Genomic DNA, 24,741 nt, shown 5'->3' with positions numbered 1-24,741 from the left:
TCACAGGACATCAGCACGGGGGCAGCCGTGTGGCCTGAGATGCTGATGATTTGGTGACAAGCGGATGACATTATATCACAAGGTGAGGTGGTGGTGGCGGCTTCTGGGGAGATGTGGTCGCATTAGGTCACAGGGGGACAAAATTCGGATCGCTCTGGATACACTGGAGCTACGAGGCAAAGTTTGCATGTTTTGATGCAGCAGGATGACATCACGCCGAGGCCATGATGCAAGGACATGCGCTGCAAGACCAGGAGTAACAGCCTGACCCGGGGCACTGTGCCCGGGCCGCTGGCAAGGGGAACGATGGAATGGCCTGGCTGGGCTTCAACGGTCGGGTTCCATGCAGTGGTATGATGTCACACGTCATAGTGACATCATGGCACACGTCACACCGTGTTGTCGCGGCGACGTGACGCCCTCACAGGGCGATATGGTGACACGTCACCAGCAAGCAGCGTTGTCATGGCGATACCGCTCCGCCAGGGGCCCCGCCCAGCACGGGCCCAGTGAGCTCCGGGCGGGTCCTCCAAGCCGGCAGGAGCGGCGCACGCCAGGCTTCCGCGGGGCCCGCTCTCTCCTCCCGTCTCGCTGGTGCGGCCCCGCGCTTCCCGGAAGCGCCAGCGGAGCAGAACCCGGAAGTGGCGGGCGGCTGGGCCGGGCTCGGCGCTGCAGTGCCGAGAGCGGCCCGCGCGGAGGGAGCCGATCTGCCCGCCCGGGGAGCATGGGCCGAACCGCGGGGGGAGGCGGGCCCAGCGAGACTCCGCCCCCCACCTGAACCCAGGGCCCCCGCCCTCGCTGGGGAGCAGAGCGCTGCCCCCAGGATCTGCCCCCCCCGCTTGCCCTGCCCCCCCGTCCCGGGATCTGCCCCCCCATCGCTTTCCCTGCCCCCCCCGGGGTCTGCCCCCCCATCGCTTTCCCTGCCCCCCCCGGGGTCTGCCCCCCCATCGCTTGTCCTGCCCCCCCTGGGGTCTGCCCCCCCATCGCTTGTCCTGCCCCCCCTCCCAGAATCTGCCCCCCCATCGCTTTCCCTGCCCCCCCCCGGGGTCTGCCCCCCCATCGCTTTCCCTGCCCCCCCCCGGGGTCGGCCCCCCCATCGCTTGTCCTGCCCCCCCTCCCAGAATCTGCCCCCCTCCATCGCTTGCCGTGACTCCCCCCCATCTCAGGCCTCCCCACCCCGGAGCAGTCCCACCCTCTCTCGGGGAGCCCATCCTCACGCCTCCTTTCCCCTCCCGCGGGGTTCCCCGGTCCCTCCCACCCCGGGTGGTCCAGGTTCATCGTCCTGCTGGGGCTCCCAGCCCCACTCGCCATGGCGTCCTCTGCAGCTGCAGGGTCCAACTGGGGCCTGATCATGAACATTGTGAATAGCATCGTGGGGGTGAGCGTGCTCACCATGCCCTTCTGCTTCAAGCAGGTGAGTGCAGGCTCGGGGTGGGGGGGCGGGGGCGCGCTGGAGGTGGCACCAGAAGCCTACACGTGGCATTTGGGTGGAACGCGCAACGTGGAAAACATTTCTCTGCCCGGCAGAGTAGGAACAGACCTAGTGGTTACAGCAGGGAACCGGAACTGCTGCATTCAGGTCTCAGCTCTGCCATGGATTTGATGCGTGTCACTTTGTCTCTCTGTGCCTCAGTTTCCTTGCCTTTGAGAGAGAAAGAATACTTAATGGGGTTGTGAAGACTGAGTCACTGAAGGGTGTAAAAAGCACTGAGGTCTTTGGGTGAAAGGCACTGTAAGAGTGCGTCAGTGCGAATACATTTGGGGAAATTGCCTGTCATTGCATTAGCATTAGGTGCAGCTCTGTGTAGGTACAGCAGGAGCACTGCTGCTGACCACTTACCACTATGTTACCTAATAGCAGGTACAGATAACTTGTGGTTAGGATTTCCCCAGCCAGTCTCTCCCAGGGTGCTCGCTGTTGGTAACACCGGAGGTGGTGCAATGGCAGGAGGTTTCCCAATATTGCCAGTGTAGATAAGGCCTTGAAGAGCAATATATTACTAGCTGGGTGCGAAGGGGTACAGCACTGTTAATAAAGGTTGGCAGGAGGCCATTGTTGCTGGCAGATTTTGTCAAAGGAGTGGGCTGTCAGCAGTGACTTCCTAGAGAAGATGACATCTGATGTACCTTTGTCTGGCAGCTGTTCTAGTTTGCAGGTAGTGTGAGAAAAGCACAACACTGGTAGTGGGAGGAGTCAGAGAAACTTCATACAGTTTATGTTTTCAGCTTTTTCCTTTCTGGGAATAGATTCTGTTGTATCTACTTGCCTTTGAGATGTAGAAAAATTGATGTATATTATCACTAACTTTAAGAATACCCACAAGTGTGCTGGGCACCTTTCAGTACAGGCAGAAAGGCGTGGTCCCTGCCCCCAAAATCTTATGCGGTGTTGTTGCAGCCACGTCAGTCCCAGGCTATTGAGAGAGAGAAGGTAAGGGAGGGAATAGCTTTTACTGGACCATCTGCTGTTGATGAGAGACACACCGCAAAGAGCTTCATCTGATTTTACATGTGGTATAACAAGAAACACAACCGGAGGGAGGGGGGAGAGATGCTGAGAGCTGCAGCCGGTCACTGTTTACTCAGTGTAGGTGTGAGCATGCACTGGTAGTTCAACCTTCTCTTTACTAGTTTAAGCCACTGGTGACAGGAAGTTGTGACCATTATACAGTTCACTTGCAGAGTGAGGGGATGGTCCAGCAGCTGACTGGGATTGATGTTCTCATCTGCCCGACTCACATTCTCTTTTGGAACAAGGTCTTCACACAGTAGCTTCTCCCCAAGTGCAAATAAAAAATCGGGACGTCTACAGCCTTACCAGTGCTGTGCAGCCTGTCAAGCTGGCTGGGTTTAAGGCGTTGCACACCAAGCCATGGGCTCTATATGCAAAGAGATGAGCCCTTGCTTTTCCTGTTCACGGGCTGCCAGAAGCCCCGGTGATGCACCTACTTTGAAAAAAATAGACTAGTTTGTAGCTGCAGTGAGATTTGACACAACTCATGCCTGTTTAAAGTCACGTCTTGTTTTCCTAAATGTTCAGTGATTAACAGTGTCGTCTGCAAACAGACGAGCCAAACAATGCTGGGAGGGTAGATAGCTAGCGCATAATTTGTGCTGTAAAAGTATTGAACAGCCCCTGGTGCTTACGGATAGGTCTTATGACAGATTTTTAACTCCTGGATCTACAGAATAACTACCCGCTTTACATGATTCTGTTATGAACTGTAGAGAACACTGCTTTAATGTGCCCTGAAACTGACTGGATGGCAGGACGCAAACAGTGCTATGGCTTGAAAGTTCTGTTTCATTTCATAAATTGCTCAGGTTTCACTTTTCCAGGCAAAAGTGTTGCAGCTGAGCCATTTAGGAACCAGGTGGCTGCTCTGCGACTCTGCCTCAAACTGGGGCAAGTGAGTGAAATTGAACTAATACGTCACATTTCTGCTGGCTGTTGTTGAAGGCAGGGGAACTCCCTTAATGGGCTAAAATGGGGCTGGAAATGTCAAAGGGAGCCTGTAGGTGATCTGGGAGAGCAGTAAGAATGTGTGAAGTAACAGTTGCACAGGAGACCTGTCTTGCTTTCCATCTTGTGCTTTTATTTTTTTCTTCCCGTGCAGTGTGGCATTGTCCTGGGAGCTGTGCTGCTGATTTTCTGTTCCTGGATGACTCATCAGTCCTGTATGTTCCTGGTGAAATCGGCCACTCTTAGCAAGCGCAGGACTTACGCAGGACTTGGTGAGGATCTTCAGCTCGGAGGCTTTGCTTTTTTTTTAAACCGCAGTTTTACTCTGACCTTTACATTTACAACTTTCATACTAATAGTGCTGAATTATTAACATTGTTTTTGGCATAGTTTTTACTGTGTTCTGCCTTCCTTGTTTCTGCCTTCCTCCTGCTTCTTGTCGCCAGAGTAATCTGAGGGTTTAATTCTGCCTTTGATTGTGAAGTTAATAGGCACAGAGTTGTTTTGACTCGGCAGTGCAGGAGGAGGCGCTGCGGTGCTGAATGATCAAAACACAAGCTCTCAGGAGCTGGCGTAGTGGGTGTCTGCTGTAAATTATAGGTCTCTGTATGAAACCCACTAGCTTCCCCACCCAGTGTGCTGCCGAGGACATTGGGTTCTGCCAGTTGAGTGCCTGGCATAGAGCATAGGCTTCCTGAATCTCAACTGTCTGAGTGCTTATGGCAGAGCAAGGGGGAGGTGAGAGGAAACTGTGCACAAAGTTCCAAGTGGCTAAGAAAATGAAAACATGAACAAGATTCATGTGTGGGTTTTTGGCAGAGTTCACCATCCCTCTTCCTTATAGTTTGTCTACTTGGCATTGGCACCAGTCTTGGCATCTATTTATGACCTCTTCTCTGATTCCCAAGGATATTGCGGGGAGGAGATGTTTGGGTCTGGCCTCGGGAGTTTGAATCCTCTTGATCAACACATACAATTAAGAGTTGCTGATTGAAAGCATTCTCTTCCTGGGAAACCATGGAGATCCAGGCGGAATAGCCCCTCATGGGGCCTATTTGAGCTGCTGCCCCAGGGGTTAGAAATCCTTCCCTATGCTTTTTCAGTCTTCACCTTTGCTGTGGTGGGATTTCTTCCTGCAGGTGATGGAGATGGAAGAGTCTCATAGCTGCAAGTCCCTTCCTCTGCCTTCCTGTGACCTTAAGCCCATCCTTTGTGTCCCCAATTGCTTAGTTGCCTTCAGTGTAACTTCTCTTGGGAGTCAGTGGAGAGAATTGGCTGCTCTCGCTGTCTACGAAAGATTTGAAAGCAATATGCAGTCTGCTCAGTGTCCGTGCTGTTGACAGATGGGTCCCTTCAGTTCATTAAATGACTGAGACCCATCATTTAGCTGCACAGAGCAGCTTCTGCCAAAATGTATCGACCAAAAGCAGAAAAGATGAGAAAACTCTTTGGTCTCAAAGGTGGTTCCTCTGGTACTGAAAAGATGGCTCAGTTATAGCTGAGCCTTCAGGTGGAGTCTCACACGGCCCAGCGTCCCCAGTACCAGCTGCTCCTAGCGCCTCTTCCACCCCCTTCCTCATTACAGTAAGCCTTTGTGTGCTGCTTCTCTCTTGTTGAAATCCATAGAGTCCCCCTTCACCTTGGAGGGTCTCCCAGGAAGACGAGATCCTCTGCACTTTCCAAAGCCAAGGAGCTCAAAGACACAGAGGGCCAGTTATGCTTCCAAACTTCCTGGCACCTCCTGTCACACAAATGCTGGCACTGAGAGAAGCGCCTTCCTTTCCTCCCCATGGGAGAGGTGCCACCACAAGCAGCCGGAGGAGGGACAGCGCTGAGAGGAAAGACGTCCTCAGCGCGAATGAAAGCAGCACTCCTACAATGCATCCTAATGCATCAAGGTTGAGCGGCTATACACAGACAGTCTTTGTCACCGTTTGCTTGTACGTTGTACATCTGCAAGAGATCCTGGCAGCCCCTGCGGCTGATTCTGTGGGAGGCTTTGGCAGCTCTGAAAGATGCAGGAAAGTTTTGCAAATTAACTTCAGCCAGCTAGTCCCTTCCGGAAGAACATTCAGATCACTAGATGCAGTAACAAAAGAGCCAGGGTCATGGCAGTCTAGGATAAACACCTTAATTTATGCAGCAATTCCCAACGGAGAGAAGATATGTATTCTGGCTTTTACAGATATGTCCCCCTTCGCTCTCATTGAGCAGCTGTCAGTGCGCAGCAGCGTTGTACAACACGTGAGGATCTTAAGACGTGAATATTGTATCCGAGGGAGTCTGCAGTGGGAATTCAGGAAGTGGGATGGAATTATCGCAGCTAGAGTTTGACCAGGACAAGAGTTAAAGCAGTTCCTTGCTGCTGCCAAAAGTACTGTGGGATCTTTAAAGACTGCCGGCACTCCGGACCCACACCTTGTCTGCACGGCGCATGGCATTGAGATGAGTGCCATGTGCTGAATTACCAAGGTCACTGTGCAGCATCCTTGGGGTTTATTGTGGAAGAGCCTCTCCAAATACTGACCAAATCCAGCTGTGCTCAGCTGGTGAGATTTCTGGAGTGGTTTGGCTGAGTAATTTTGCACAGTCCATCTCCTCTTTGAGAAGATAAAAGATCCAATTTTCACAGCAGCCCCAGGTGGGGACATCTGGCATAACATGTCTGAAGACTCATTCTCATTAAAACATTATTTCAGAGGAACCAAGGACACTGATCATTTTATAGAATCCCATACCTAGACTGTCACCAGTGCCCGTCGTCATTGCCCAGAGGTGCCTGCACTTCTCCGTGATGTAAAAAAGAGGGTTATTGGAGTGATGCAACAGCAGCTATCCTTTGTGGAGATCAGGTCATTTCACAAATCATCTCCAGGAAGGTGATTTTTCTTTTCCTGGTTGCTCGTCTTCCTGCATGCCCAGTCCTCAGGTACATACAACTTAACTGTCCCACTCAACAGCTGCTTCCCCTTTTTGCCAGGATGCTTCACGCAAAGAGAAGACAAAATCCAGAGGTATTGCTTGCTCGTCCCTTTTTAATATTGCAACCTCTCTGCATGGACAGATGGTGCCCAGGAGCCCCAGAAATCTAACAAAGACTGGATTTCACCCTACTCTTTACCATGCATTGGCTGCCTTCTGAGTTACTCAGCAGGATGAGAGCTTCAACTTATTATTCTAGTGGTGTCTTCCCACACGCTTTCCTTCCCATTATAGAGGTGGCCAGTTGATTTCCTTCATTTTCAGACTAGGGAGGTTCCAAGGAAATATGGGATGTGCGATAACATTGAAGGTCATAGAAGGCACTTCCAGAGATGAACAAACTATTTCTTGGCTACCTTCAGGCACGTAGACTGTACCGCCACTGCTAGAGAAGCTCAGTGGGGAAAAACAGGCAGTTCTTTGCTTGATTCTGCTAGAGTTAGTTAACCAGGACTAATGCAAAAACAATGTGATCTGTGTTCGAACTGGAGGTCTTAATTGCCCCTATCCCCCAGTAAGATGTCATCTCCAAAAGTATAAGCAGAGCTTTCCTGGCTCTTTCTTTTCAGAAAACACAGTAAGTGAAAGGATACCGATCATTTTCCGCTACAAGCTACGGCCAAAGTATGGGGGAAAAAAGTCTCTTGGCAAAATCCCTGTGGTGTGGGTTGTGAATGCTGGGTATTCTGGGAATGGAATTGAACATTCTGGGCACCATTTCAGATCTCCCATCCAGCAACATCAGGCGGTTCAGTTACAATAGGAAGGAAAAAATAAAAACGGGAACTTGCCTGAAATTTTGCACTGTAGTAACTTTTTGTCACACAACATCTTACACATGCATATTTTCTCCTCCACGCTGACTTTCTTCTTCTAATGGTTGCCATGTGTAACTGCTACTTAGCGCTGCTTTTTTTCTCAACAGAGTAAAAAAAGAACCTGCTTTGTAGCTTTCCCTCATCTTTGTTCTTGTCTTATGTGGGTTTTGATATTCGGATGGCATGTCCGAAAAAAGAAGATGGGAGGGTGGGAAGCAGAAACCAGCCCCCAAATGCACAACTTGCAGATTCCTGTCAAATTGCCCTTCATGGCGATTATTGTTAATTTCTAACCGATGTATGTGTCACAGGCTGCACCCTCCCTTGGCTCACGGTGCTGTTTTTTCTCCTTTGCTAGCATTTCATGCCTATGGAAAAGCGGGGAAAATGCTGGTGGAGACCAGGTAAAGAGCTATTTATTTCAAATCTAAATAATTTTAATTAGTTTATATCTGTTAATAAAAGGCTTTTTTCAAACCCCCTACAGGGCAACTGCCTCACCATGTCTTTATTTCTTACCCCCCTGCCTTCTCTTCTTGTGAAAGCCACCCTTGACACCTAGAATTTGGGCTGATCGTGAGCTAAACTGCTGTCACTTCCATTGTCTGCTTTGTAAGACATTCATTCAGACAGCTGGGTTGGTGCATTCCTTTGTTTCTGAAGGGAGAGGCAATGTTGTCTAGTAGTTAGTGAGGGACTGGGATTCATGAGACCTGGGTTTCGTTCCCTGTTCTGCTACACTTATTATGAACCCTTGGTCAAATCACTTAGGGTGTGATTTACAGAGGTGATGAGCATAGCACTGAAATCACAGAAGTTGGGTGCATTTAGTACCTCTGACAATCTGCCCATTAGCCTGCCTTGTGCCTCAGTTTCCCCCTCGGTAGACTAGGAGTAACACTGATCTGCTTTAATTCTCCTTGATGCATTAGAATGCATTGTAGGAGTCAGAGTAGCAGCCGTGTTAGTCTGTATCCACAAAAAGAAAAGGAGTGCTTTTGTGGCACTTAGAGACTAACAAATTTAAATAAATTCAAATTTGTTAGTCTCTAAGGTGCCACAAGTCCTCCTTTTCTTTTTTCATTGTAGGAGTGCTGCCTTAGTAAAGCTCTTGGAGATGCAAATTAATAGGAACAGTATCTGTTGGGGACAGTGGGCTGGAATCCTGATTTCATTTAATGACCGCACAGGCCAAGATCTCTGACTCTTGTAACTATAACATTTCTGTTCTTAAAAATGCTATTTGCGAAGCTGCAAAGGACACATAGTAGAGATGGAACAGTCTGGTTGGCCTTACGTCACTGTTCCAGGCGAGGGGTGGCAATGCAGCCCATTCTATAGAGCAGAGGGTCTTGCACGGTGATCTTTGGAGGTCTGGCTGATGCCATGGTTCTGGCCCTCCTCCTTATTCCCTGTAAGAGAGCTAAAAACACACACAGTACTTTTCTAATGTTACTTTCCATGCAACAAGTTGCCATAGTTACCACAGGGGTATTATATGATCAGAAATGGGAGGTGAAGTGGTCCATGCAACCGTGAATGGGAGCGGGAAGTGGTTCCTGAGACAGTGTCCTCATTAAAATCTGGTCCGCCCTGTGCAAATGTCTGCAAACCCCTGTACTGCAGTATAGATTTCAAGTACAGTCCATTACTGCTGATTGCGGAGTGGGCTAGTTTTGGGCTCCGAATACTCCCTGTACGCTTACTACTGTGATCAATGTTTAAGAAATGCATAGTTGTCCTCTTCAAGGGACACTCCCAAACTGAGTTCCCATCCTTGGCTCCCAACAGCAGTTAAACTAAGTCACATGCTGTTAGCAGAACTCTGCGGGTCCTTGGCGATTCTGCAAAGACTTTGCACACAGGAGGAAGTAAACTGGATGGAGCTTTGTTGGCTTCGGCTGCACTAGAAATCCCATTGTTTGTCAAGTGGAAAAGGACAAAACTGATGGGGAAAGAATTTATTTTCAGGCTTGTAAAAGGAGGGGGAGGAATAAGAAAAATACACGCCCTGATCCTGGGATGGCATTCATGTGGGTGGACCTGTCCCTCTGTATGTAGTCCCATTGGGGTTCCACTCAGGGATGGGCTCTGCATGCCTGGATACGGTAAACTCCTTGGGGCAGGGACTAGCTTTTTGTTTTGTGTTTGTACAGTGCCTAGCACAACGGAGTCCTGACCCACGACTAGGGCCCCTCAGCACAAGGCACTGCACTAACCCTACTACCGATTATATGGTGGCAGGATCAGGGCTGTAGCATGTGTCTCTAGAAGGAGGTGAACCCACGTTGTTATTCTTTATTATTAGTGAGTGCCAGCCGTTTTCTCAGCACTGAGCAGGGCACAGAGATGTGCAACAGGCTTGCGAAACGTAGGGTTTGTCTACATGGAGACCTTCAGGAAAGCCAAGCTGAATTAACTAAAGGTGTCAAGTTAAAGTGCATTAGTTAAAACATATGAAACCCCTATGTGGATGCTCTCATTCAGAAGTAAAGTGACTTTAGACTATGCCTATACTATGAGGACTGTAGCATGTAGCTTTGGCTTTGTAGTTATGCTGGCATAACCCTGTAGTGTAGACGCAGCCACAGTGACAGAAGGGGTTTTTCCATTGCTGTAGGAACACCGCCTAAGGTCCCTGGGCGATGGTGGTTAGAAACATTCTTCCTTGGACCTCGCTGCATCTACACCAGGAGTTAGGTTGGCATAGTTACTGTGCTCAGGGGTGTACCGTAGCTATATCAATCTAAATTTTAAGTGTAAACCAGACCTTACTTTGGTTTAGCTTAATTCACTTAACTACTCCACTTTAAATTTACATCTTTAACTAATTCGGCTTAGCTTTCCTGCGTGTCCAACTGTAGACAAGCCTTGTACTGAAACTGCTTATAGTAGAATCCCAAACTGTTCCAACGGACTTTCACTCCACTTGGTAGGCCTGAATTTGCTATCAGTTGTATCAGCAATGGGAGCCGTGGTGCAGGTGAAGAATCAGTAGCCACTGGTATTTTAAGCACTGTGCCCCCCAGATCCCTCTGAGCTGGGGACAGACAATACAGTGGTTAAAACAGCAGTGTCCGGTCTACACTAATGCTGCCACCAGTGCAGCTTCACTTTTGGTAGTGACAGTGAGAAGTTTTCCAAAGAGGAGTCCAGTGTAGACGTAGCCATGGTGAGGGTTGCAAAATGCTAATCCTCTAGGAATACAGCCATTATTACTTGCAGGTATGTGGTAAATGCTCCATTCCAAGGGAGTTCTCTGCTCCAGAGTGGAATTTAGATTTCAAGCTTTTCATTTGTGTGTGTTTCTTTCCAGCATGATTGGGCTGATGTTGGGAACCTGCATTGCTTTCTATGTTGTGATTGGTGACTTGGGATCAAACTTCTTCGCCCGGTTGCTTGGACTACAGGTAAACTTACAATCACTTGTACTTGTCCAACAGTTTAAAGAGACAATGCTGTGATTGTTGGATAAGTACATCATGCAATGCGTGTTATGATGCTGCAGAGAGCAACCCACCTTAATATCATCATCAAGGTACATCCAGGAAACTTACTATTCTCCCATTTTAAAGCTTAACGGCAAGTGTCATGAACTAGAACATGAGAGCACTTTGCCATGTCACCACCTGGGAGTTCTGATGCATGTCAGACAGTGGGATGGATACAACTCCTGACATAGGAAGCACCATGTGCAACAAAATAATTCTTTTAAAATACGTCTCTGTCATGAAATACATGGCCTGCTGCAAATCCCAAGTAAATTTTCTGCACGAGTTGGTACGTTCTGTCCCTCTTCCTTTGCTCAGCCAGAAACTAAAAAGCAGTGAGACATAATTCTTCTGCCCAAATCTTCATTCCCATTTACCATTCTAGTTCAGAGTGCTCCTCCTGCTCCCAAACTATAGTTCTTTGGGGTGTGAAGAGGAAGGATTGGGATACCTCAGCCACCCACTGATCTCTTCACCTCTTCAAATTAAAATACACCCAGTGACTCCTCCCCCGCCCCACTTTATGGTGAGACTGTTTCTGAGAGTGCCTCTCCCCCTCTCTGATGGGAGAGGCACTCTGTTCCCTGGCACACAGTTCTCCAAAGGAGTAATCTGCAGCTTTTGGAGCTGGGATGGGGCAGGCTGGGGAAGTGAAATGGACATGTCGAAGGATCTTGGCATGGCTGTTATCTGCTCCAGCCTGATGCTGTTAAGCTTTGATTAAGGAACTGTGAAGTTAAAAAGATGCATTGTGGCTGCAGCCAAATTAGTTATTAAATATTTCCAGGCATTTCAGAGTGTTCTGCTATAATAAATACCAATATGAGTTTCTGATTAATTTTCTGGATCAGAATTTTCAAGACTTCCATTTCTATGCTTCCCCCCCTCCCCTTTTTTTTTTTTTTTTTTTTGACGCAAGGTTAATTTTCATTTAGTTGCTGGAAGTGCATACAAAATATTCAAATAGTCTGTGTTTGGATTATTGTTTAAACCCCCAACAAATCTGCTTTAGAGTGGGTCTGTCATGTGCTATATTGAGCAACAGTGGCACCCAGTGACTGCCTAGGTTAATCACAGACCTTGCTGAGGAAATAGCATGCTCTCTATCGCCAAAGCTTTTCTTAAGGTCAGGAGCATGTAACCTCAGATTCCTAGTCTTTGCTGTTCACTTTGTGTCTCCTTCTTGGGGACAATACGCTATTTTTGTCGATACGGGTCCATGAGTTCCAGTTAATAAAACTGGGAGATCTCTGCATGCTCTGTACTTCTGTTCCTTATGATGGTCCTTTTTTAGGTAACCGGCAGCTTCCGGATTATCTTGCTGTTTGCTGTCTCCCTGTGCATCGTCCTTCCGTTGAGTCTCCAGAGGAACATGATGGCTTCCATACAGTCATTCAGTGCTATGGCGCTGATCTTTTACACTGTGTTTATGTTTGTGGTGAGTATCAATGGCTGGAAGACTGTTTCGTGGGGAGAGAGATGGTGGTTAATTCATCTGAAAGAGATCCTGATCCTGCCAGCTCTTCCATGTGGGAGGGACCCCTGCACAGCAGCCCAGTGGGGATCTTCGTGGTCACAGGGGTTGCCCACCGGGAAGAGCATCCAGGTTTGGGATCCAAGTTTGAAATACAGTACTCTTTTTCTGTTAAATATTGCTGACTCCACATGGGATAATTGTTGCTCTGATGCCCACATGCCTATCCACATGGAAATAAGAATATACAGCCATATTATATAGGAATTGGCTAGCATATCTGTCAATCACTGTGAAGTCAATACATTGTGGCAGCTTAACCAGATTGTGGCCTGCATTTCACTGTGTGCTTACGAATACTGTGCAGCTTATAGCATTCTGAATTTCTGATCACATTTAGGGACAGGAGATGGCGGAAGACATACACGGCTGCAAAATGAATTCTGGAATGTAATAGCTTTTTTCCTTAAAACTCATAAAACCTTGATCTTTAGGGAGAAAAATGATTATTTTTAAGGACACAAGTTTTTACACTGCTTGCAATTTTTGTATCGGTGGTAAATGTCATTGAGCCAATAAGCGTTTTTCTTCCTAAATGGTAGCACTTTAAATTGCTTATGCAGTGAAGACCTCATGAACACAGAGGTGGTGCAGGAAAAATTTTTGTTTTTAGGCCTTATGAAAAAGCTTCATCTGGAGGAAACTGGTACCAGCCAATTTGGTTAAGTAGGAGGCACTGATGAGTTTCCGTAGCTTACTAAATTGTACTCGGCCTAGAGGAGGATGTTGATATATGGAAGAAGCTTCAGAGAAGAGCTACGAGAATGATTAGAGCATTGGAAAAATATGCTTTATAATGATAAACTCAAGGAGCTCCATCTATTTAGCTTAACAAAGAGAAGGTTAAGGGGGAACTTGATCCCAGTCCATGCGCACCTAGATGGGGAACAAAAAACTGACTCTTTTCAGTCTAGCAGGCAAAGGTATAGTGGTCGGAAATTGAGCTAGACAAATTCAGACCGGAAATAAGGCAAAGTGTTTTTAACATTGAGGGTAACTAACCACTTGAACAGGTTACCAAGGTCTATGGTGGATTCTCCATCACTTGTAATTTTTAGGTCAAGATGGGATGTTTTCCTGAAAGATCTGCTCCAGGGACTGTTTGCGGGAGATTCTGTGGTGTGTCTTATACAGGAGGTCAGACAGGATGATCACAGTGTTCCTTCAAGCCTTATAATCTGGGAAACTCACCAAATGACTCCATTAACGGGCAGTGGAGACTTTCATTCTCTGGATGGACAGTGGTACTGCTAGCTCCAAGCGTTGAAAATCATGTCAGGCCCCCAGAACAGCCTCAGACTTTAAGAAATAGATCCTGAGTTCTTTTTGTCTGGCCCCGGTTTCTGAGCTCCTAGGATGCGCTTTGGTTGCCTCAAGCTATTCTCTGTAGGCGCGACAGCTCGAAACGAAAGCTGTGATCGTGACAGTCGTGATGCCAGGAGCTGGGACATTAAGAAAAGCACCACATGTCATTAAAGTTGGCAACACTGACAGAATCTCTCGGAGCGTCAAACTTATTCAGACTAGATTATAAATGGGCATTTGGCTATATTTACCTTCTGTTTCCTGTGCAACTTAATGCCCATCAGTTCCCTTGTCCATGAGAGAATAGCTCTCGTAACCCATCTCTGGGGCCTCTGCTTACATCCTTGACATTGGCCCCGCTCTTCAGAGCGCTTGCATTGTCAAGGGGGCTTGGTTGGGCAGTATGCAGGTGTCTTATCTCATCCGAGTGCACCGTTGCCTGTCATCCATAAGTAAAATTCTCCTGTGTCTGCTACTTCCGGTTTCTGTGGCCCCAAGCAAATGACTGCTCAGGAGCAATCTGATTATCTGAGCGTGTCCCTCACAAACTGTTCTAACTCTGGTGTGTGGGGGTGGGAGTGGGGTTGGGAGAGGTCATGGTGCCCGCTAGCAGGATGGCATCAACCAGGGAATGGGATATGCCTTTTAAAATACCTTTATCTGCTTGGCAGCCAGGGGTGACCCGTACAGATCAGAGTAGCGGGAAGGTTGACTAACCTGTGTTGAGGGTGAGGGGCTGAGACTGGGAAATCTGAGGAACAGATATCCAGCTGTGAGCTGCAGGGGAAGTTACTCAAAGCCTTTTCATCCTCCTGATAGAGCTGCCTTATTCCTGCCCTCCACTGCTGCCTTGGCAATGTTCCTGGCAGCGTGCTCACTCCCCTCAGGTCTGGGTCGCCATCTCTGCTGTTTGGCTCTTAATCTCTTTTTTTCCTTTGGCTACAGATTGTGCTCTCATCTTTCAAACATGGCCTCTTTGGTGGGCAGTGGCTGAAGCGGGTCAGTTACACGCGCTGGGAGGGCATTTTTCGCTGCATTCCTATCTTCGGCATGTCTTTTGCCTGTCAGTCGTAAGTACCTGCCGTTCTAGCAATTGTGGTGTGGAGTGAGTTTTGTGAGGGCAAAGGGTCCCAAGGATCTGAATGGGAAAGCTGCCGCCTGGCTCCCTCTTGTAGTTTAATCACAATGTTTTACAGCCCACTGAAGTACAGCATCTCGTTCAGTTGTAACTCTCTTGTTACCTTGACGTGGGAGGGAGTTATGTTACACCCAGGAGTTACTGTGCTTGAGCAGTTACTTGTTCATAAAATGCATTGGGTCGGATGAATCCCTGGTGTGCCTTACACTGCCTTCCTTGGAGTTACACCAACTATGAATTTGACCCATTGCTTGAAAATCATGGTTTATTATCAGGAAAAGAGACCTGGTTGTTTCCATCCTAACCCCCATCAGAGCTCCCCCGCCCCCTGGAAAATCGACATGGGCAGCCTCATTGACCCTCACCAAATGTTGCTGAAAATATTTAAAAGAAAATTGCATAATTGTTGAGTTCAGATGGTTGCTTCCAGTTGCCCACCTCTTTTAATGAGGGTTGGGTTTTTGGGCGCACAGAGGCATGGTACTGAAGACGGATTATTTCCATAATTCCAGCAGCTTTACCTTCTCCACCAAAATGACAAGAGCGAGTGATTCATGCCTGGTTGAAGCATCAGCCAACTCAAAATAGAAGTGTAAATCCAAATGTGGACACAAAAAGACCTTCAGCGTTAGGAAGACTGGCAGAGCCGGCCCTTCCCCCCTGTAGTTCCAGCGAACGCGCAGCATGCCAATAATAAATTAATGTGACAAATAAAATTTGTTCATACTGCTGCGTTTACACCCACATGTGAGATCCAAATCATCATTTCCCACTTATCGTCTCTCTTGGCAGCTTTGTTTCTAGCAGAACACGCTCCAGTCTTGCTGTTTAATGTCTCCGTTATAATTGGCGACAGAAGTTGTGTTCTTTTACAGCTTTACCTACTTACCGCGGTAGGGTTTTTTTTAAATAGAAAATTGTCCTTTTCTTGTGGTAGCCTCTCTGTAACCAGTGCACATTTGTAGGGAGTTGGAAACCCAGCGCAATTATATGGTCTGGACTAGAGTGTGCATACATCTATCTAAATATAGATTCTGTTATACCCCTTAAAGGGCAAGCCAAACCCACAGCTAAAACCTATATTCCTTTCCCCCCCCCACCCCCCCAAGCATCAGAAAAACATGCTCTCTCCAGCCCACGTGATGTCACAAGCATGTTATTCTCTGACTAGGGGTGTTTAATTTTGCTGACCTTCCAATCACCTTTAGAAAAATACATAATTCTAACATAAAAATCAGATTCCTTCCCTCCAGACACATAAATGCAACATAACAAGCAGAGTGCACCACTATTCTCAATGATTTTACTTGTAGATTCAGTTCCCCTGCCCTTTGAAACGTGTATTAACATTGCTGAGCTCAGAGAGGTGTCCTACTTTCCACCATTATGCAGTGTGGCCTAGCAGATTCATCAGGGGGACTGGGAACCAGGAATCCCCAACCTCTGATATTGGCTCTGCTACAGTTTTCTTATGTGACCTTAGGCAAGTCTCGTAATCTGTGTGCCTCAGTTTCCCCATCTGTAAAATGGGCTTATTGTATCTCACAGGAGGGTTGAGGGTTAATATGACCTGCACCCTGTGGCACTGGTGTAACACCACTGATGTCACCAGTACACCAAAATCAGAATGTGATCCATTGGCAGCTATGGGTTTGGAGGGTGCTCAGGGTCCAATGCAGTGAGGTCAGTGGCAGCTTGCGGGTACTCATTTTTCAGGATAAGGCCCTGAGTCTAGGCAAAAACTGACCCTACGTTCATTCTCTCCCTCTTTTAGAGTAACAGCTGTGTTAGTCTGTATTCGCAAAAAGAAAAGGAGTACTTGTGGCACCTTAGAGACTAACCAATTTATTTGAGCATGAGCTTTCGTGAGCTACAGCTCACTTCATTGGATGCATGCCGTGGAAACTGTAGCAGGAAACTGTATATATAAAGTCTGCTACAGTTTCCACGGCATGCATCCGATGAAGTGAGCTGTAGCTCACGAAAGCTCATGCTCAAATAAATTGGTTAGTCTCTAAGGTGCCACAAGTACTCCTTTTCTCTCCCTCTTGTGTGGTATCTCTTTGCTCACGCGCTTCCCTGGCTAACTTAGAAATACTGCTGGGTAACATCTGCACCCAGAAATAGTACCCGAGGTGGGCTTTACAGTGGGGATGCAAATACTGTTTAACTGGAGAACTGAACTAAAACGAAGCCAGGGTTCTCTTGCTCCGGCTCAGACTTGCCTTGCTTGTGCCCTCTCTCTTTGTTCTCATCTCAGGAATACAAGAACTGTAAAGGGCATGTGGTCTGAATATCTTTCTCAAATTCAAGCTGAGACATTACATTTACTTGATCACAAGTGATGTGAAGGTGCCTAAACTAATGGCATATGCAGCATTTGTCAGGAGAAGGCTTCTGGTCTTTCATTGGCCTTCCGCACAACCGTTCTGGTTTAAAAATAAAACCCAAGCATGCCAGGACATGCTTCTTGCTGTGTGCATGTCAGACGCTTGCTCCACCCAGACGGGATTTTGACTGGCAGGGAGGCACGGGGGCATGTGGTCTGGATTTGAGGGACTCTGCAGCTGTGACTAGAAACCCAAGATGACTAGATGGGCACTGCTGTTCGATCACAGGAGGATTGGTTGCAGCTAGAATTTACATGGCACTTCTTCCCCCCCGCGCCCTTCCGCCCCCCCACCCCCCCAATGCTGTTCTCCTGCATTGCTATTGTGCCCACAAAATGTGAGCCTGGACTAGAGAGGGGTATCATCGCGCTCTGCCTCTGCTCCACTCCACCCCCTGCTGGGCCTGCTGCTATTTCAGAGCAGAGTCCATGATGTCTGGCAGTTTCTATATTAAGGGTTTTTATTTCAAGATCGGTGAAGAAGTTTAAATCCTACATGACCCTGTGAGAAAATTTACCTCTTGGGTCCCTATAAATATATGATTGTCACAGTGCTGTACATATGGTCTCCTGCATGCTTCTCAATTTGCAGTTTAAAGGGACAGCCCAGTTTCCTTTGGGCAGAACATTTTGGTGCACAAAAGGTTGAAGATTTTCCCAGCGTGGCTTCCGTTTCACACACTTTCTTTTAATGCCCATTGGAGTTGGGGGTACTCCCTGCCCGTCTCACTGACCCCGCCTCCCCCAGCTCTCTCAGTAGTTGCTCTCTTCAGTAATACACAGTCAGGAGGTGGCCACTTGGATTAGAGCAACAAGAGATTAATGAGTTGCTAAAATATGTACCTGATGATGCAGAAAAAGTGGATTCCACGTGCTTTCCAAGTACAGAAACACCCCGCAGTCCTGTGTAACTGGTGCTTCCAGCGTTCTCGGAACTGGGCTCTAGCAGCAGTGCTGAAATATGACAGGCACTGTATTTAGTTCTGTTTGTTTAACTTTTCTTTCAGACAGTGTGATGCTCTAACCCTCTTCCCGCTTTTATTCTGTAAACATTGCGTTGCTTTAATTATCAGCACGGAGCGCTCCAAGAACAACAATCTCCATGTGCTGCCTGGACCCATGCCACTGGTGTTTCAGTGGAACAAACGGTCATTCATTTTGCAACACTTTTGAACCAAGATGTTTACATCACACATTTAACTCCACGTGGTGGTGGGGGATGGGAAGAGTGAATATTTTTACAACACTTACAATTGTGAGTGTTCTGAAATCTCTTGGCATTAGCAATATAAATTGTGGACTAGCCGTGTGTATACGCTCTGTGGGGGGAAGGTGTCAGAGATTTTTCTCTGCTGGGCTGTAGCAAGAGAACTTAGGGAATGCATTTGATTTTGCAGCTCTCTGGAAAGTTTCCTTGAAATTGCTTAATATGTGAACCTGCTTTTCTGCAGCCAGGTCTTACCGACCTATGATAGCCTGGATGAACCGTCCGTTAAAATAATGAGCTCCATATTTGCCTCCTCTCTGAATGTGGTCACCACCTTCTATGTTACGGTGAGAAGCCTCTACCCTTCCTTTCTCCTCCCTTTTCCCCCTGCCTCCCAAAAAAGTGATTTTTTGGGATAAGCTTTGGAGCCGTCGTGAACATCGCTGTCCTGGGATGGGCCAGGCATTATCTGCTCTAGAGGATGAAGAGTTCTTTTGCTGAAAATGAAATAAAATGGAAGGGGCCGCACTGCGGATGCACAGAGGTGTTCAGAGAGCCAGGGTTTTGGAACAATAGGTCCCACTGAGCAGAGCTGGAGTGGGGGCTTCTGTATCATCTTTTCCATGTGTAGTGGCCGGGTCTCCATCTTCCAATCATGCAAATGGAAGTGGAGATGCTGTCCAATGAGCTGCCGTCTTTAGAGAGAGCTGCCTATCAGCCTGTTGCAATTGGAAGGTTATAAAGGAAGTTATGCCTCATAAAACTCTAGTTAATAAAATCCAGTTAATAATTCCCAAGAATAGCCTCCCATGTGAGCTAGGCGGCTGCATGGGATTGTATTACAGCCTCCCTCACTGAGGGGCTCAGGTTCATGGGCCTCGGCAGCCATCTCAGCTGCAATGCTTAATCCCACTAGCAAACTCAGCCCAATATAAGGCGCTGGGAAGGCAGCTGCTCAGCTCCCATTATCACCCATTCCAGGGGGTCCCCCAGTTAAACGCATGCATACCCTGCTCATAGTGTCAGTGGCTCTTAGGTGAAAGCTCTTCCAGCCTCCTAGCTTGATTAGAGAAGATATCATGGCTGGGCTGACTGGAAGATCTGCATTGTAGGAAGTTGCCCCAGGGTCCCTTCTTAGCTGGGCATTGCCCTGTTTTAATTGACGTTCTTTGCTCTGTCCCACTTTTCTGAGTAGCTGTGGGGCTTTGCTTCCTTTCTGAAAAATTTCAAGTACACGCCACTCCTGCAGTCGCTCCCCTCTGCCCTCCCTGGTTTGGTCAGCAAGGTATCGTACAAGTTGCCCCAGTGCCATAAGGATGGGTCCAGTGGGAGCCCCCAACTGATACTCCTGATGTTCAGAAAAGATGTGCGCCACCAGCACTCCCTCCCTTTCCCCATTGCACAGGTGGGATTCTTTGGTTACGTGAGCTACACTGAAGCCATCGCTGGGAACGTGCTCATGAACTTCCCCTCCAACCTGGTGACGGAGATGATTCGTGTGGGATTCATGATGTCGGTAGCTGTTGGGTTCCCGATGATGATTCTGCCATGCAGACAGGCGTTGAACACCCTTCTCTTTGAGCAGCAGGTAAGTCCCTCCTGCAGGCTGCTCTTGGCCCTGCACCATCGACCCTGTCACTTTTCAAAGGGCCATCTTTATTTTTTCCAGTCGACTGCACAGCTTGGTTGAGGACACCGTATTTCTGATTAGCTGCAGATACTTGGTATTGAGAGTGGATGAACCCTCAGCCCCATCTACTGTATTGCAGCTTCCAGTGAAATTGTAACTGCCTGTGGTGTGCTAATAGGGGCAGCATGAGGATCGCAGCACTGCATGTATAAATCTGGCTCTGTGGAAGCACGACTGTTCTGAGCAGTTGTTAATACGCAGCAGTTCTGGAGTCTTGTTCTCCTTGCAGAACACAAAATAATTTAACGAGGAGAGGTGCTGGGATTGAAACCCCAGAATTTGCTGTGCCACCGCCTAAATAGAGGTCTAATGCAGTGCTTGTTCCCTGCTCAAGTAGCAGTTTGCACACCTGCCTTATACAAAGTGTTGTACAGAACAGAGCCGAGGTTGTTCTCTCTTAAGAGTAGGAGAGGAAGAATTAGCCATTAGAAACAGAGGATGCTCCTTATTTCCTGCTGCTCAGACCTAAATCCCAGCCCACATCCTTACCTAGCTCAAGCTCATGGTCCCCATCTTCAAAGTTCTGCACAAGTTCACAGAATCCTCCTGACATCTTTACACCTGCTTCTTCCTGCTCTCTTATTTAGCTCAACTTTACACCTTTAGTTATCATGCCCTGAACAGTCTCCCCTTCTCGTGGGCCAAATGTCCCCCTCCTTCATTCAGATGCTTCCGTTCCGTGTCCTGCTTCCTCAGAACTGTTCAGTGATGATCAGCTATAGAAATACAACTTAAACTACATCACCCCCTCATGCGCTTTCCCTATTCCTGGAGGCAGGCCTTCTCCCGGCCAGGGGTGTATTTTGTGACTACACAGTCAGTCTGATCCCTGGTGGCGGTAACATGTTCTCCTCTGTGTGTTGTACAGCGCTATGCATGCCATTGGTACTCGGTAAATAACAGTGAGATATTGTGGGAATGTTCGGAGACCTTTGTGTAGTCAGCTAAAGAGAAACCTCTTGGGCAGGAAATAAACCGCATGCAATTTAGAGCTCCAGATCCTGCCGCCGCTGTCCATATCATGCCCCTTGGCTCCGTTCTCATGCTCTGAGTGGTGGTGGCCCAGCTGGTGAAAGGAGCATGGTCTGGAGCAGTAAGCCATGGAAATCGGGAAGTTCTGAGGTTTAATCCTGACTCTGCCCAGGACTGGCTGGATTATTTTGGGCATGTCACTTTGCAGTTGTCTACAATGGGGAGAATGCTAACCCACCAATCTCCTAGATAGGTCACGTGGCTCAGTTAATGCTCGTACAGTGCTTTGAACACACACTGCTGTGGAGATGTGGAGGGGTGTTTTTAGCTGTGGGGGCCTGTTGTGATCTAGGACTGGCACCAAAAAATACCCTGGACTGTTTGCAGAGCCACAGATTCAGCTTGTTTCTTTGAGTCCACTTGTTTTACAAGCCAGTGGTGCAGAACGGTTTCCCGCTCCCCATCTGCAATCGGGTGGCAACTAGCTGCAGCAACAGCTGGCGTCCTTCCCTAGGAACCGTGGGCCCCATCGCCCTCACGTCATCACCTCCACTAGCACTTCCTCAGGCACTTGCCTCTGCTGGGTGTTGCCTGGAAAGCAGGAAGGCTCGCGGAGGAGGGTTTTGGCGCTAATGTTCCGAGACGCCATTGTCACGTTTCCGTTCCGCACAGGATGTGAACTAGCAGCTTTGGCTGTTCTTGTGCAGGCTCGAGTTGAAGCTGCACATTAAAATTGCTCAGCCACAGCTAATTGCCCTCTTACTGGGTACCTAGGAAGACTGTCGCATTGGCAGGTGAAACCATCATCATTCTAGTGCTGCAAAGTCTTGTCTGACTTATCTAGCAGCACACGCTGGGTAATTGCTTTAGAGACCTGTGGGTGCGAAGCAGGGGTTTAACTCATTTTTGTTGTTTTTTTTAATAGCAAAAAGATGGCACCTTTGCTGCGGGGGGTTACATGCCACCCCTTCGATTTAAAGCCCTCACGCTGGCAGTGGTGTTTGGAACCATGGTTGGAGGCATCATGATCCCAAATGGTAAGTGCAGAAGTGGGATAGAATAGAGACCGAAATGCCTTGTTGTTGTCTTTTCTCCCCATTCCTCGTCACCAGTTTGTTTGTGCCGCGCTAGATCTTGTGTTCTCAAGAATACCCATTATTTGTGGCTATTTGCCCTGCACTCTGGCATGTCCAGCTAGCACTGGCCAGGTCTGCATGCTCCCTATACACGGCTCCAGGAAAGCTGAGCTTGCGAAGGGGTCATTAGCTCTCCAGCACTGAGCAGATGCACTGAGACCGGCAGGGAGGGGGACTGGTGAGGAGGTGCCCTTGCAGAGGGAAAGCCCATCAGGGACTTGCAGCTGGTTGAAGTCATTAGAAGGTGACTAAGTACTTGTGTGCTGCATAAATTGCAGTGACTAATTTTACCCCCGTTCTAGCTCTCCAATGGCTGGAGGCTCATCTCATATTCTAGTGGGTTGCTCAGAGCTGCAGTCTAAGTGGCACCGTGCCAACCTCCCTAGATTCTTTCCCTTCCTCCAAGGATTTTGCATACCTTTATTTATTATTGTTCTTGCTCTTTCTTGCCAGTGGAGACTGTCTTGGGCCTAACAGGTGCTACAATGGGAAGCCTCATCTGTTTTATCTGCCCAGCTCTTATTTACAAGAAAATCCACAAGAATGCCCTTTGCTCACAGGTCAGTGCTGATGCTAATTGACTTCTCCCCCCACGCACTGTAGAGCCTGGGAACTTGGTTGGCTTCACTGCAGCAGGGGAAATCTGTCAAACCTCGCCCCCCATCAGGTGGGAACTGTTGTGGTCTGCTGCACGGACCAGAATCTCTCCCCAGCGGCGGAGTTGCTTGCTCAGTGAGCACTGGAAGGCCCGCACTTTTTGTCTCTGTAGCAGCAAGTGAAGCAGCCACTTTACATGTGAAATGTTGTTTACCAAACCCAGTCCAGTGGGCTCAGGCTGTATTGCCACAGAATGAGAAATCCAGGCAGCATATAAAACCTTAGTGGGTCTGAAGTTTCAGTCTATCTGGGCTGGGTAAAATAAACAACTCTTCTCTGCAGGGGGGTCCTTGCTGCTGACCCTCAGCCTTCTGGTTTCAGCCAAAATAATAATAATAAATGGGAACACACACACACAGAGGTGTTGCTACAGGAATTGATTTCTGAAAAATCGGGGTCATTCAGAGGCTATTGGTAACTTAGCTTTTCCCTTGCTCCAGTTTGGATCAGCTTCCTAGGGGACAGAAACAAAATCTCTCTTTGCTGGGTTTGATCTTTTGGTTTTGCAAATTCTGATGTTTTTGGCAATAGAGCTGAAATTAACATGATTTGGTTTTCTCTCACAGTAACTTTAACAGGCTTCTGTGGGGCTCCAGCATTGTCAGTCACAGGGAGTCAGATTTGTTAGTTAACTGCAAAATCCACGGGGGGAGAAGACATTTTAGTGGGTCCTACAGAAATAATGGCTTTTTCTGTTTAATGACCTGTGGGTTTGCAAACACACATGAGACTTTTAAAGCGGAGTGTTTTTTTTCCTATTGCTTTCCTTTTCCATCGTCTGACGCATCTTTCCGGCTCTCACTCTGAGTCTTGATGCTTTGGTCCTACTGTGGCTGGCCTGAGACCCCAAAGAAAGGGCTGAATGCCTGCCTGAATTTTCAGGGGAACAGAAAGCACTTTCAAGAGTTGCTTTTCACTCATGCTGAGTAGGGCTCTTCTCCGAGACAAGTGACCCTGCCCTCAGGATGGGCTGAGCTGTTGGACAGGCTGACTGGAGAGGATTGTCGGCTGCTCTCAGCCAAGCACTGAGGCTCACAGACTGCATGGCCTGAAATGGTGGTCAGGAGAACAGCAAGGCAGGTGGCTGTATCTTACAGAAATTGCCATCACGGCATAGTGGCTTACACAGAGTATGAGGTCAACAGGTTACCTAGCGGCTGGGGATTCATCCGGCCTACCCTTGAATGAGCCGTTGCCCATCAGGTTTGCATACTTGCTTTGACTTGTTCTTGGAAGCGTTCCAGCAGGGATCTGTGCCTCGCTGAAAAAAACATGGTGCTGCAGAACTCCTCCCAGGCCTACAGCTTGAATGCTGGATTCTCTGCCCACCCTCTCCTTGCTCCACCTCTTCCGGAAGACTCGTTTATTTCTTCCATGAAGCTCCCATGCAGCATTTCCAGGGAGGTATCTGCTCTTTCACATTCCTTTGGCTTTTTCCTCCCTCCCTAGAAGTAGCTCTGCTCTCTCCCTCAACCTATCCACAGATGCTGCGGTGATAAGCAAGAATGATGGGGGAGAAGGGGCACCAATGTGACATGTTTCCATCCCCAGCCATTAAACCTGCTGCCCTCCTCCCTGCATGCATGCTTCCATCTTGTCTTGTTACCAGATCTGCTGATTTTTATAAGATTTGAAATCCATCTTTATGGGCATCTTCCTTTGTCTAAAACACTCATGATGTGATTCTCCCAGCGAGGGCAGTTCTCTCCCTGTGCCCTCTGTTACTGGGTTCTGGCTGTGTTAGTTACCGTGCCCAGACTCCTGGAAGCCCGTGAGCGTTTGGGGGACTTCCTGTCAGGCGGAGCTGAGTTTTACATGCCTGAACACTGAAAAGGTGGCACCATTTAAACTAGAAAGTAGAGGAGTTGGATGAAGGGTTGAGAAGTTCTTTTCCAAGGGGGTGGGGCATTCACATCCCCAGATGTTTCTGTTGGCCAGCAAAAGGTGTCTAATTCTGCC

General features: G+C 48.1%; 1 protein-coding gene across 4 annotated transcripts in view; it reads left to right on the top strand.

Annotated features, from left to right (window-relative positions):
* The first annotated feature begins 1,121 nt into the window (after positions 1 to 1,121).
* Positions 1,122 to 24,741, top strand: part of SLC38A10 (solute carrier family 38 member 10) — a 47,315-nt gene continuing 23,695 nt past the window's right edge. For 3 of the 4 annotated variants that reach the window (XM_073310958.1, XM_073310957.1, XM_073310956.1), the window contains exons 1-10: positions 1,122 to 1,414; positions 3,618 to 3,735; positions 7,622 to 7,667; positions 10,580 to 10,673; positions 12,049 to 12,192; positions 14,539 to 14,663; positions 18,572 to 18,674; positions 19,733 to 19,915; positions 21,915 to 22,026; positions 22,579 to 22,685. In XM_073310958.1, coding sequence (XP_073167059.1) covers positions 1,310 to 1,414; positions 3,618 to 3,735; positions 7,622 to 7,667; positions 10,580 to 10,673; positions 12,049 to 12,192; positions 14,539 to 14,663; positions 18,572 to 18,674; positions 19,733 to 19,915; positions 21,915 to 22,026; positions 22,579 to 22,685 — 1,137 coding nt within the window. In that variant the 5' untranslated portion in view covers positions 1,122 to 1,309. Of the gene's footprint in view, positions 1,415 to 3,617; positions 3,736 to 7,621; positions 7,668 to 10,579; positions 10,674 to 12,048; positions 12,193 to 14,538; positions 14,664 to 18,571; positions 18,675 to 19,732; positions 19,916 to 21,914; positions 22,027 to 22,578; positions 22,686 to 24,741 lie in introns of those variants that run through there. The other variant, XM_073310959.1, reaches the window with a different exon arrangement.

The sequence above is a fragment of the Lepidochelys kempii genome, chromosome 14 (genome assembly GCF_965140265.1).
Source record: "Lepidochelys kempii isolate rLepKem1 chromosome 14, rLepKem1.hap2, whole genome shotgun sequence".
NCBI classification, from domain to species: Eukaryota; Metazoa; Chordata; order Testudines; family Cheloniidae; genus Lepidochelys; species Lepidochelys kempii.
This window is presented reverse-complemented; position numbering and strand designations above follow the sequence as displayed.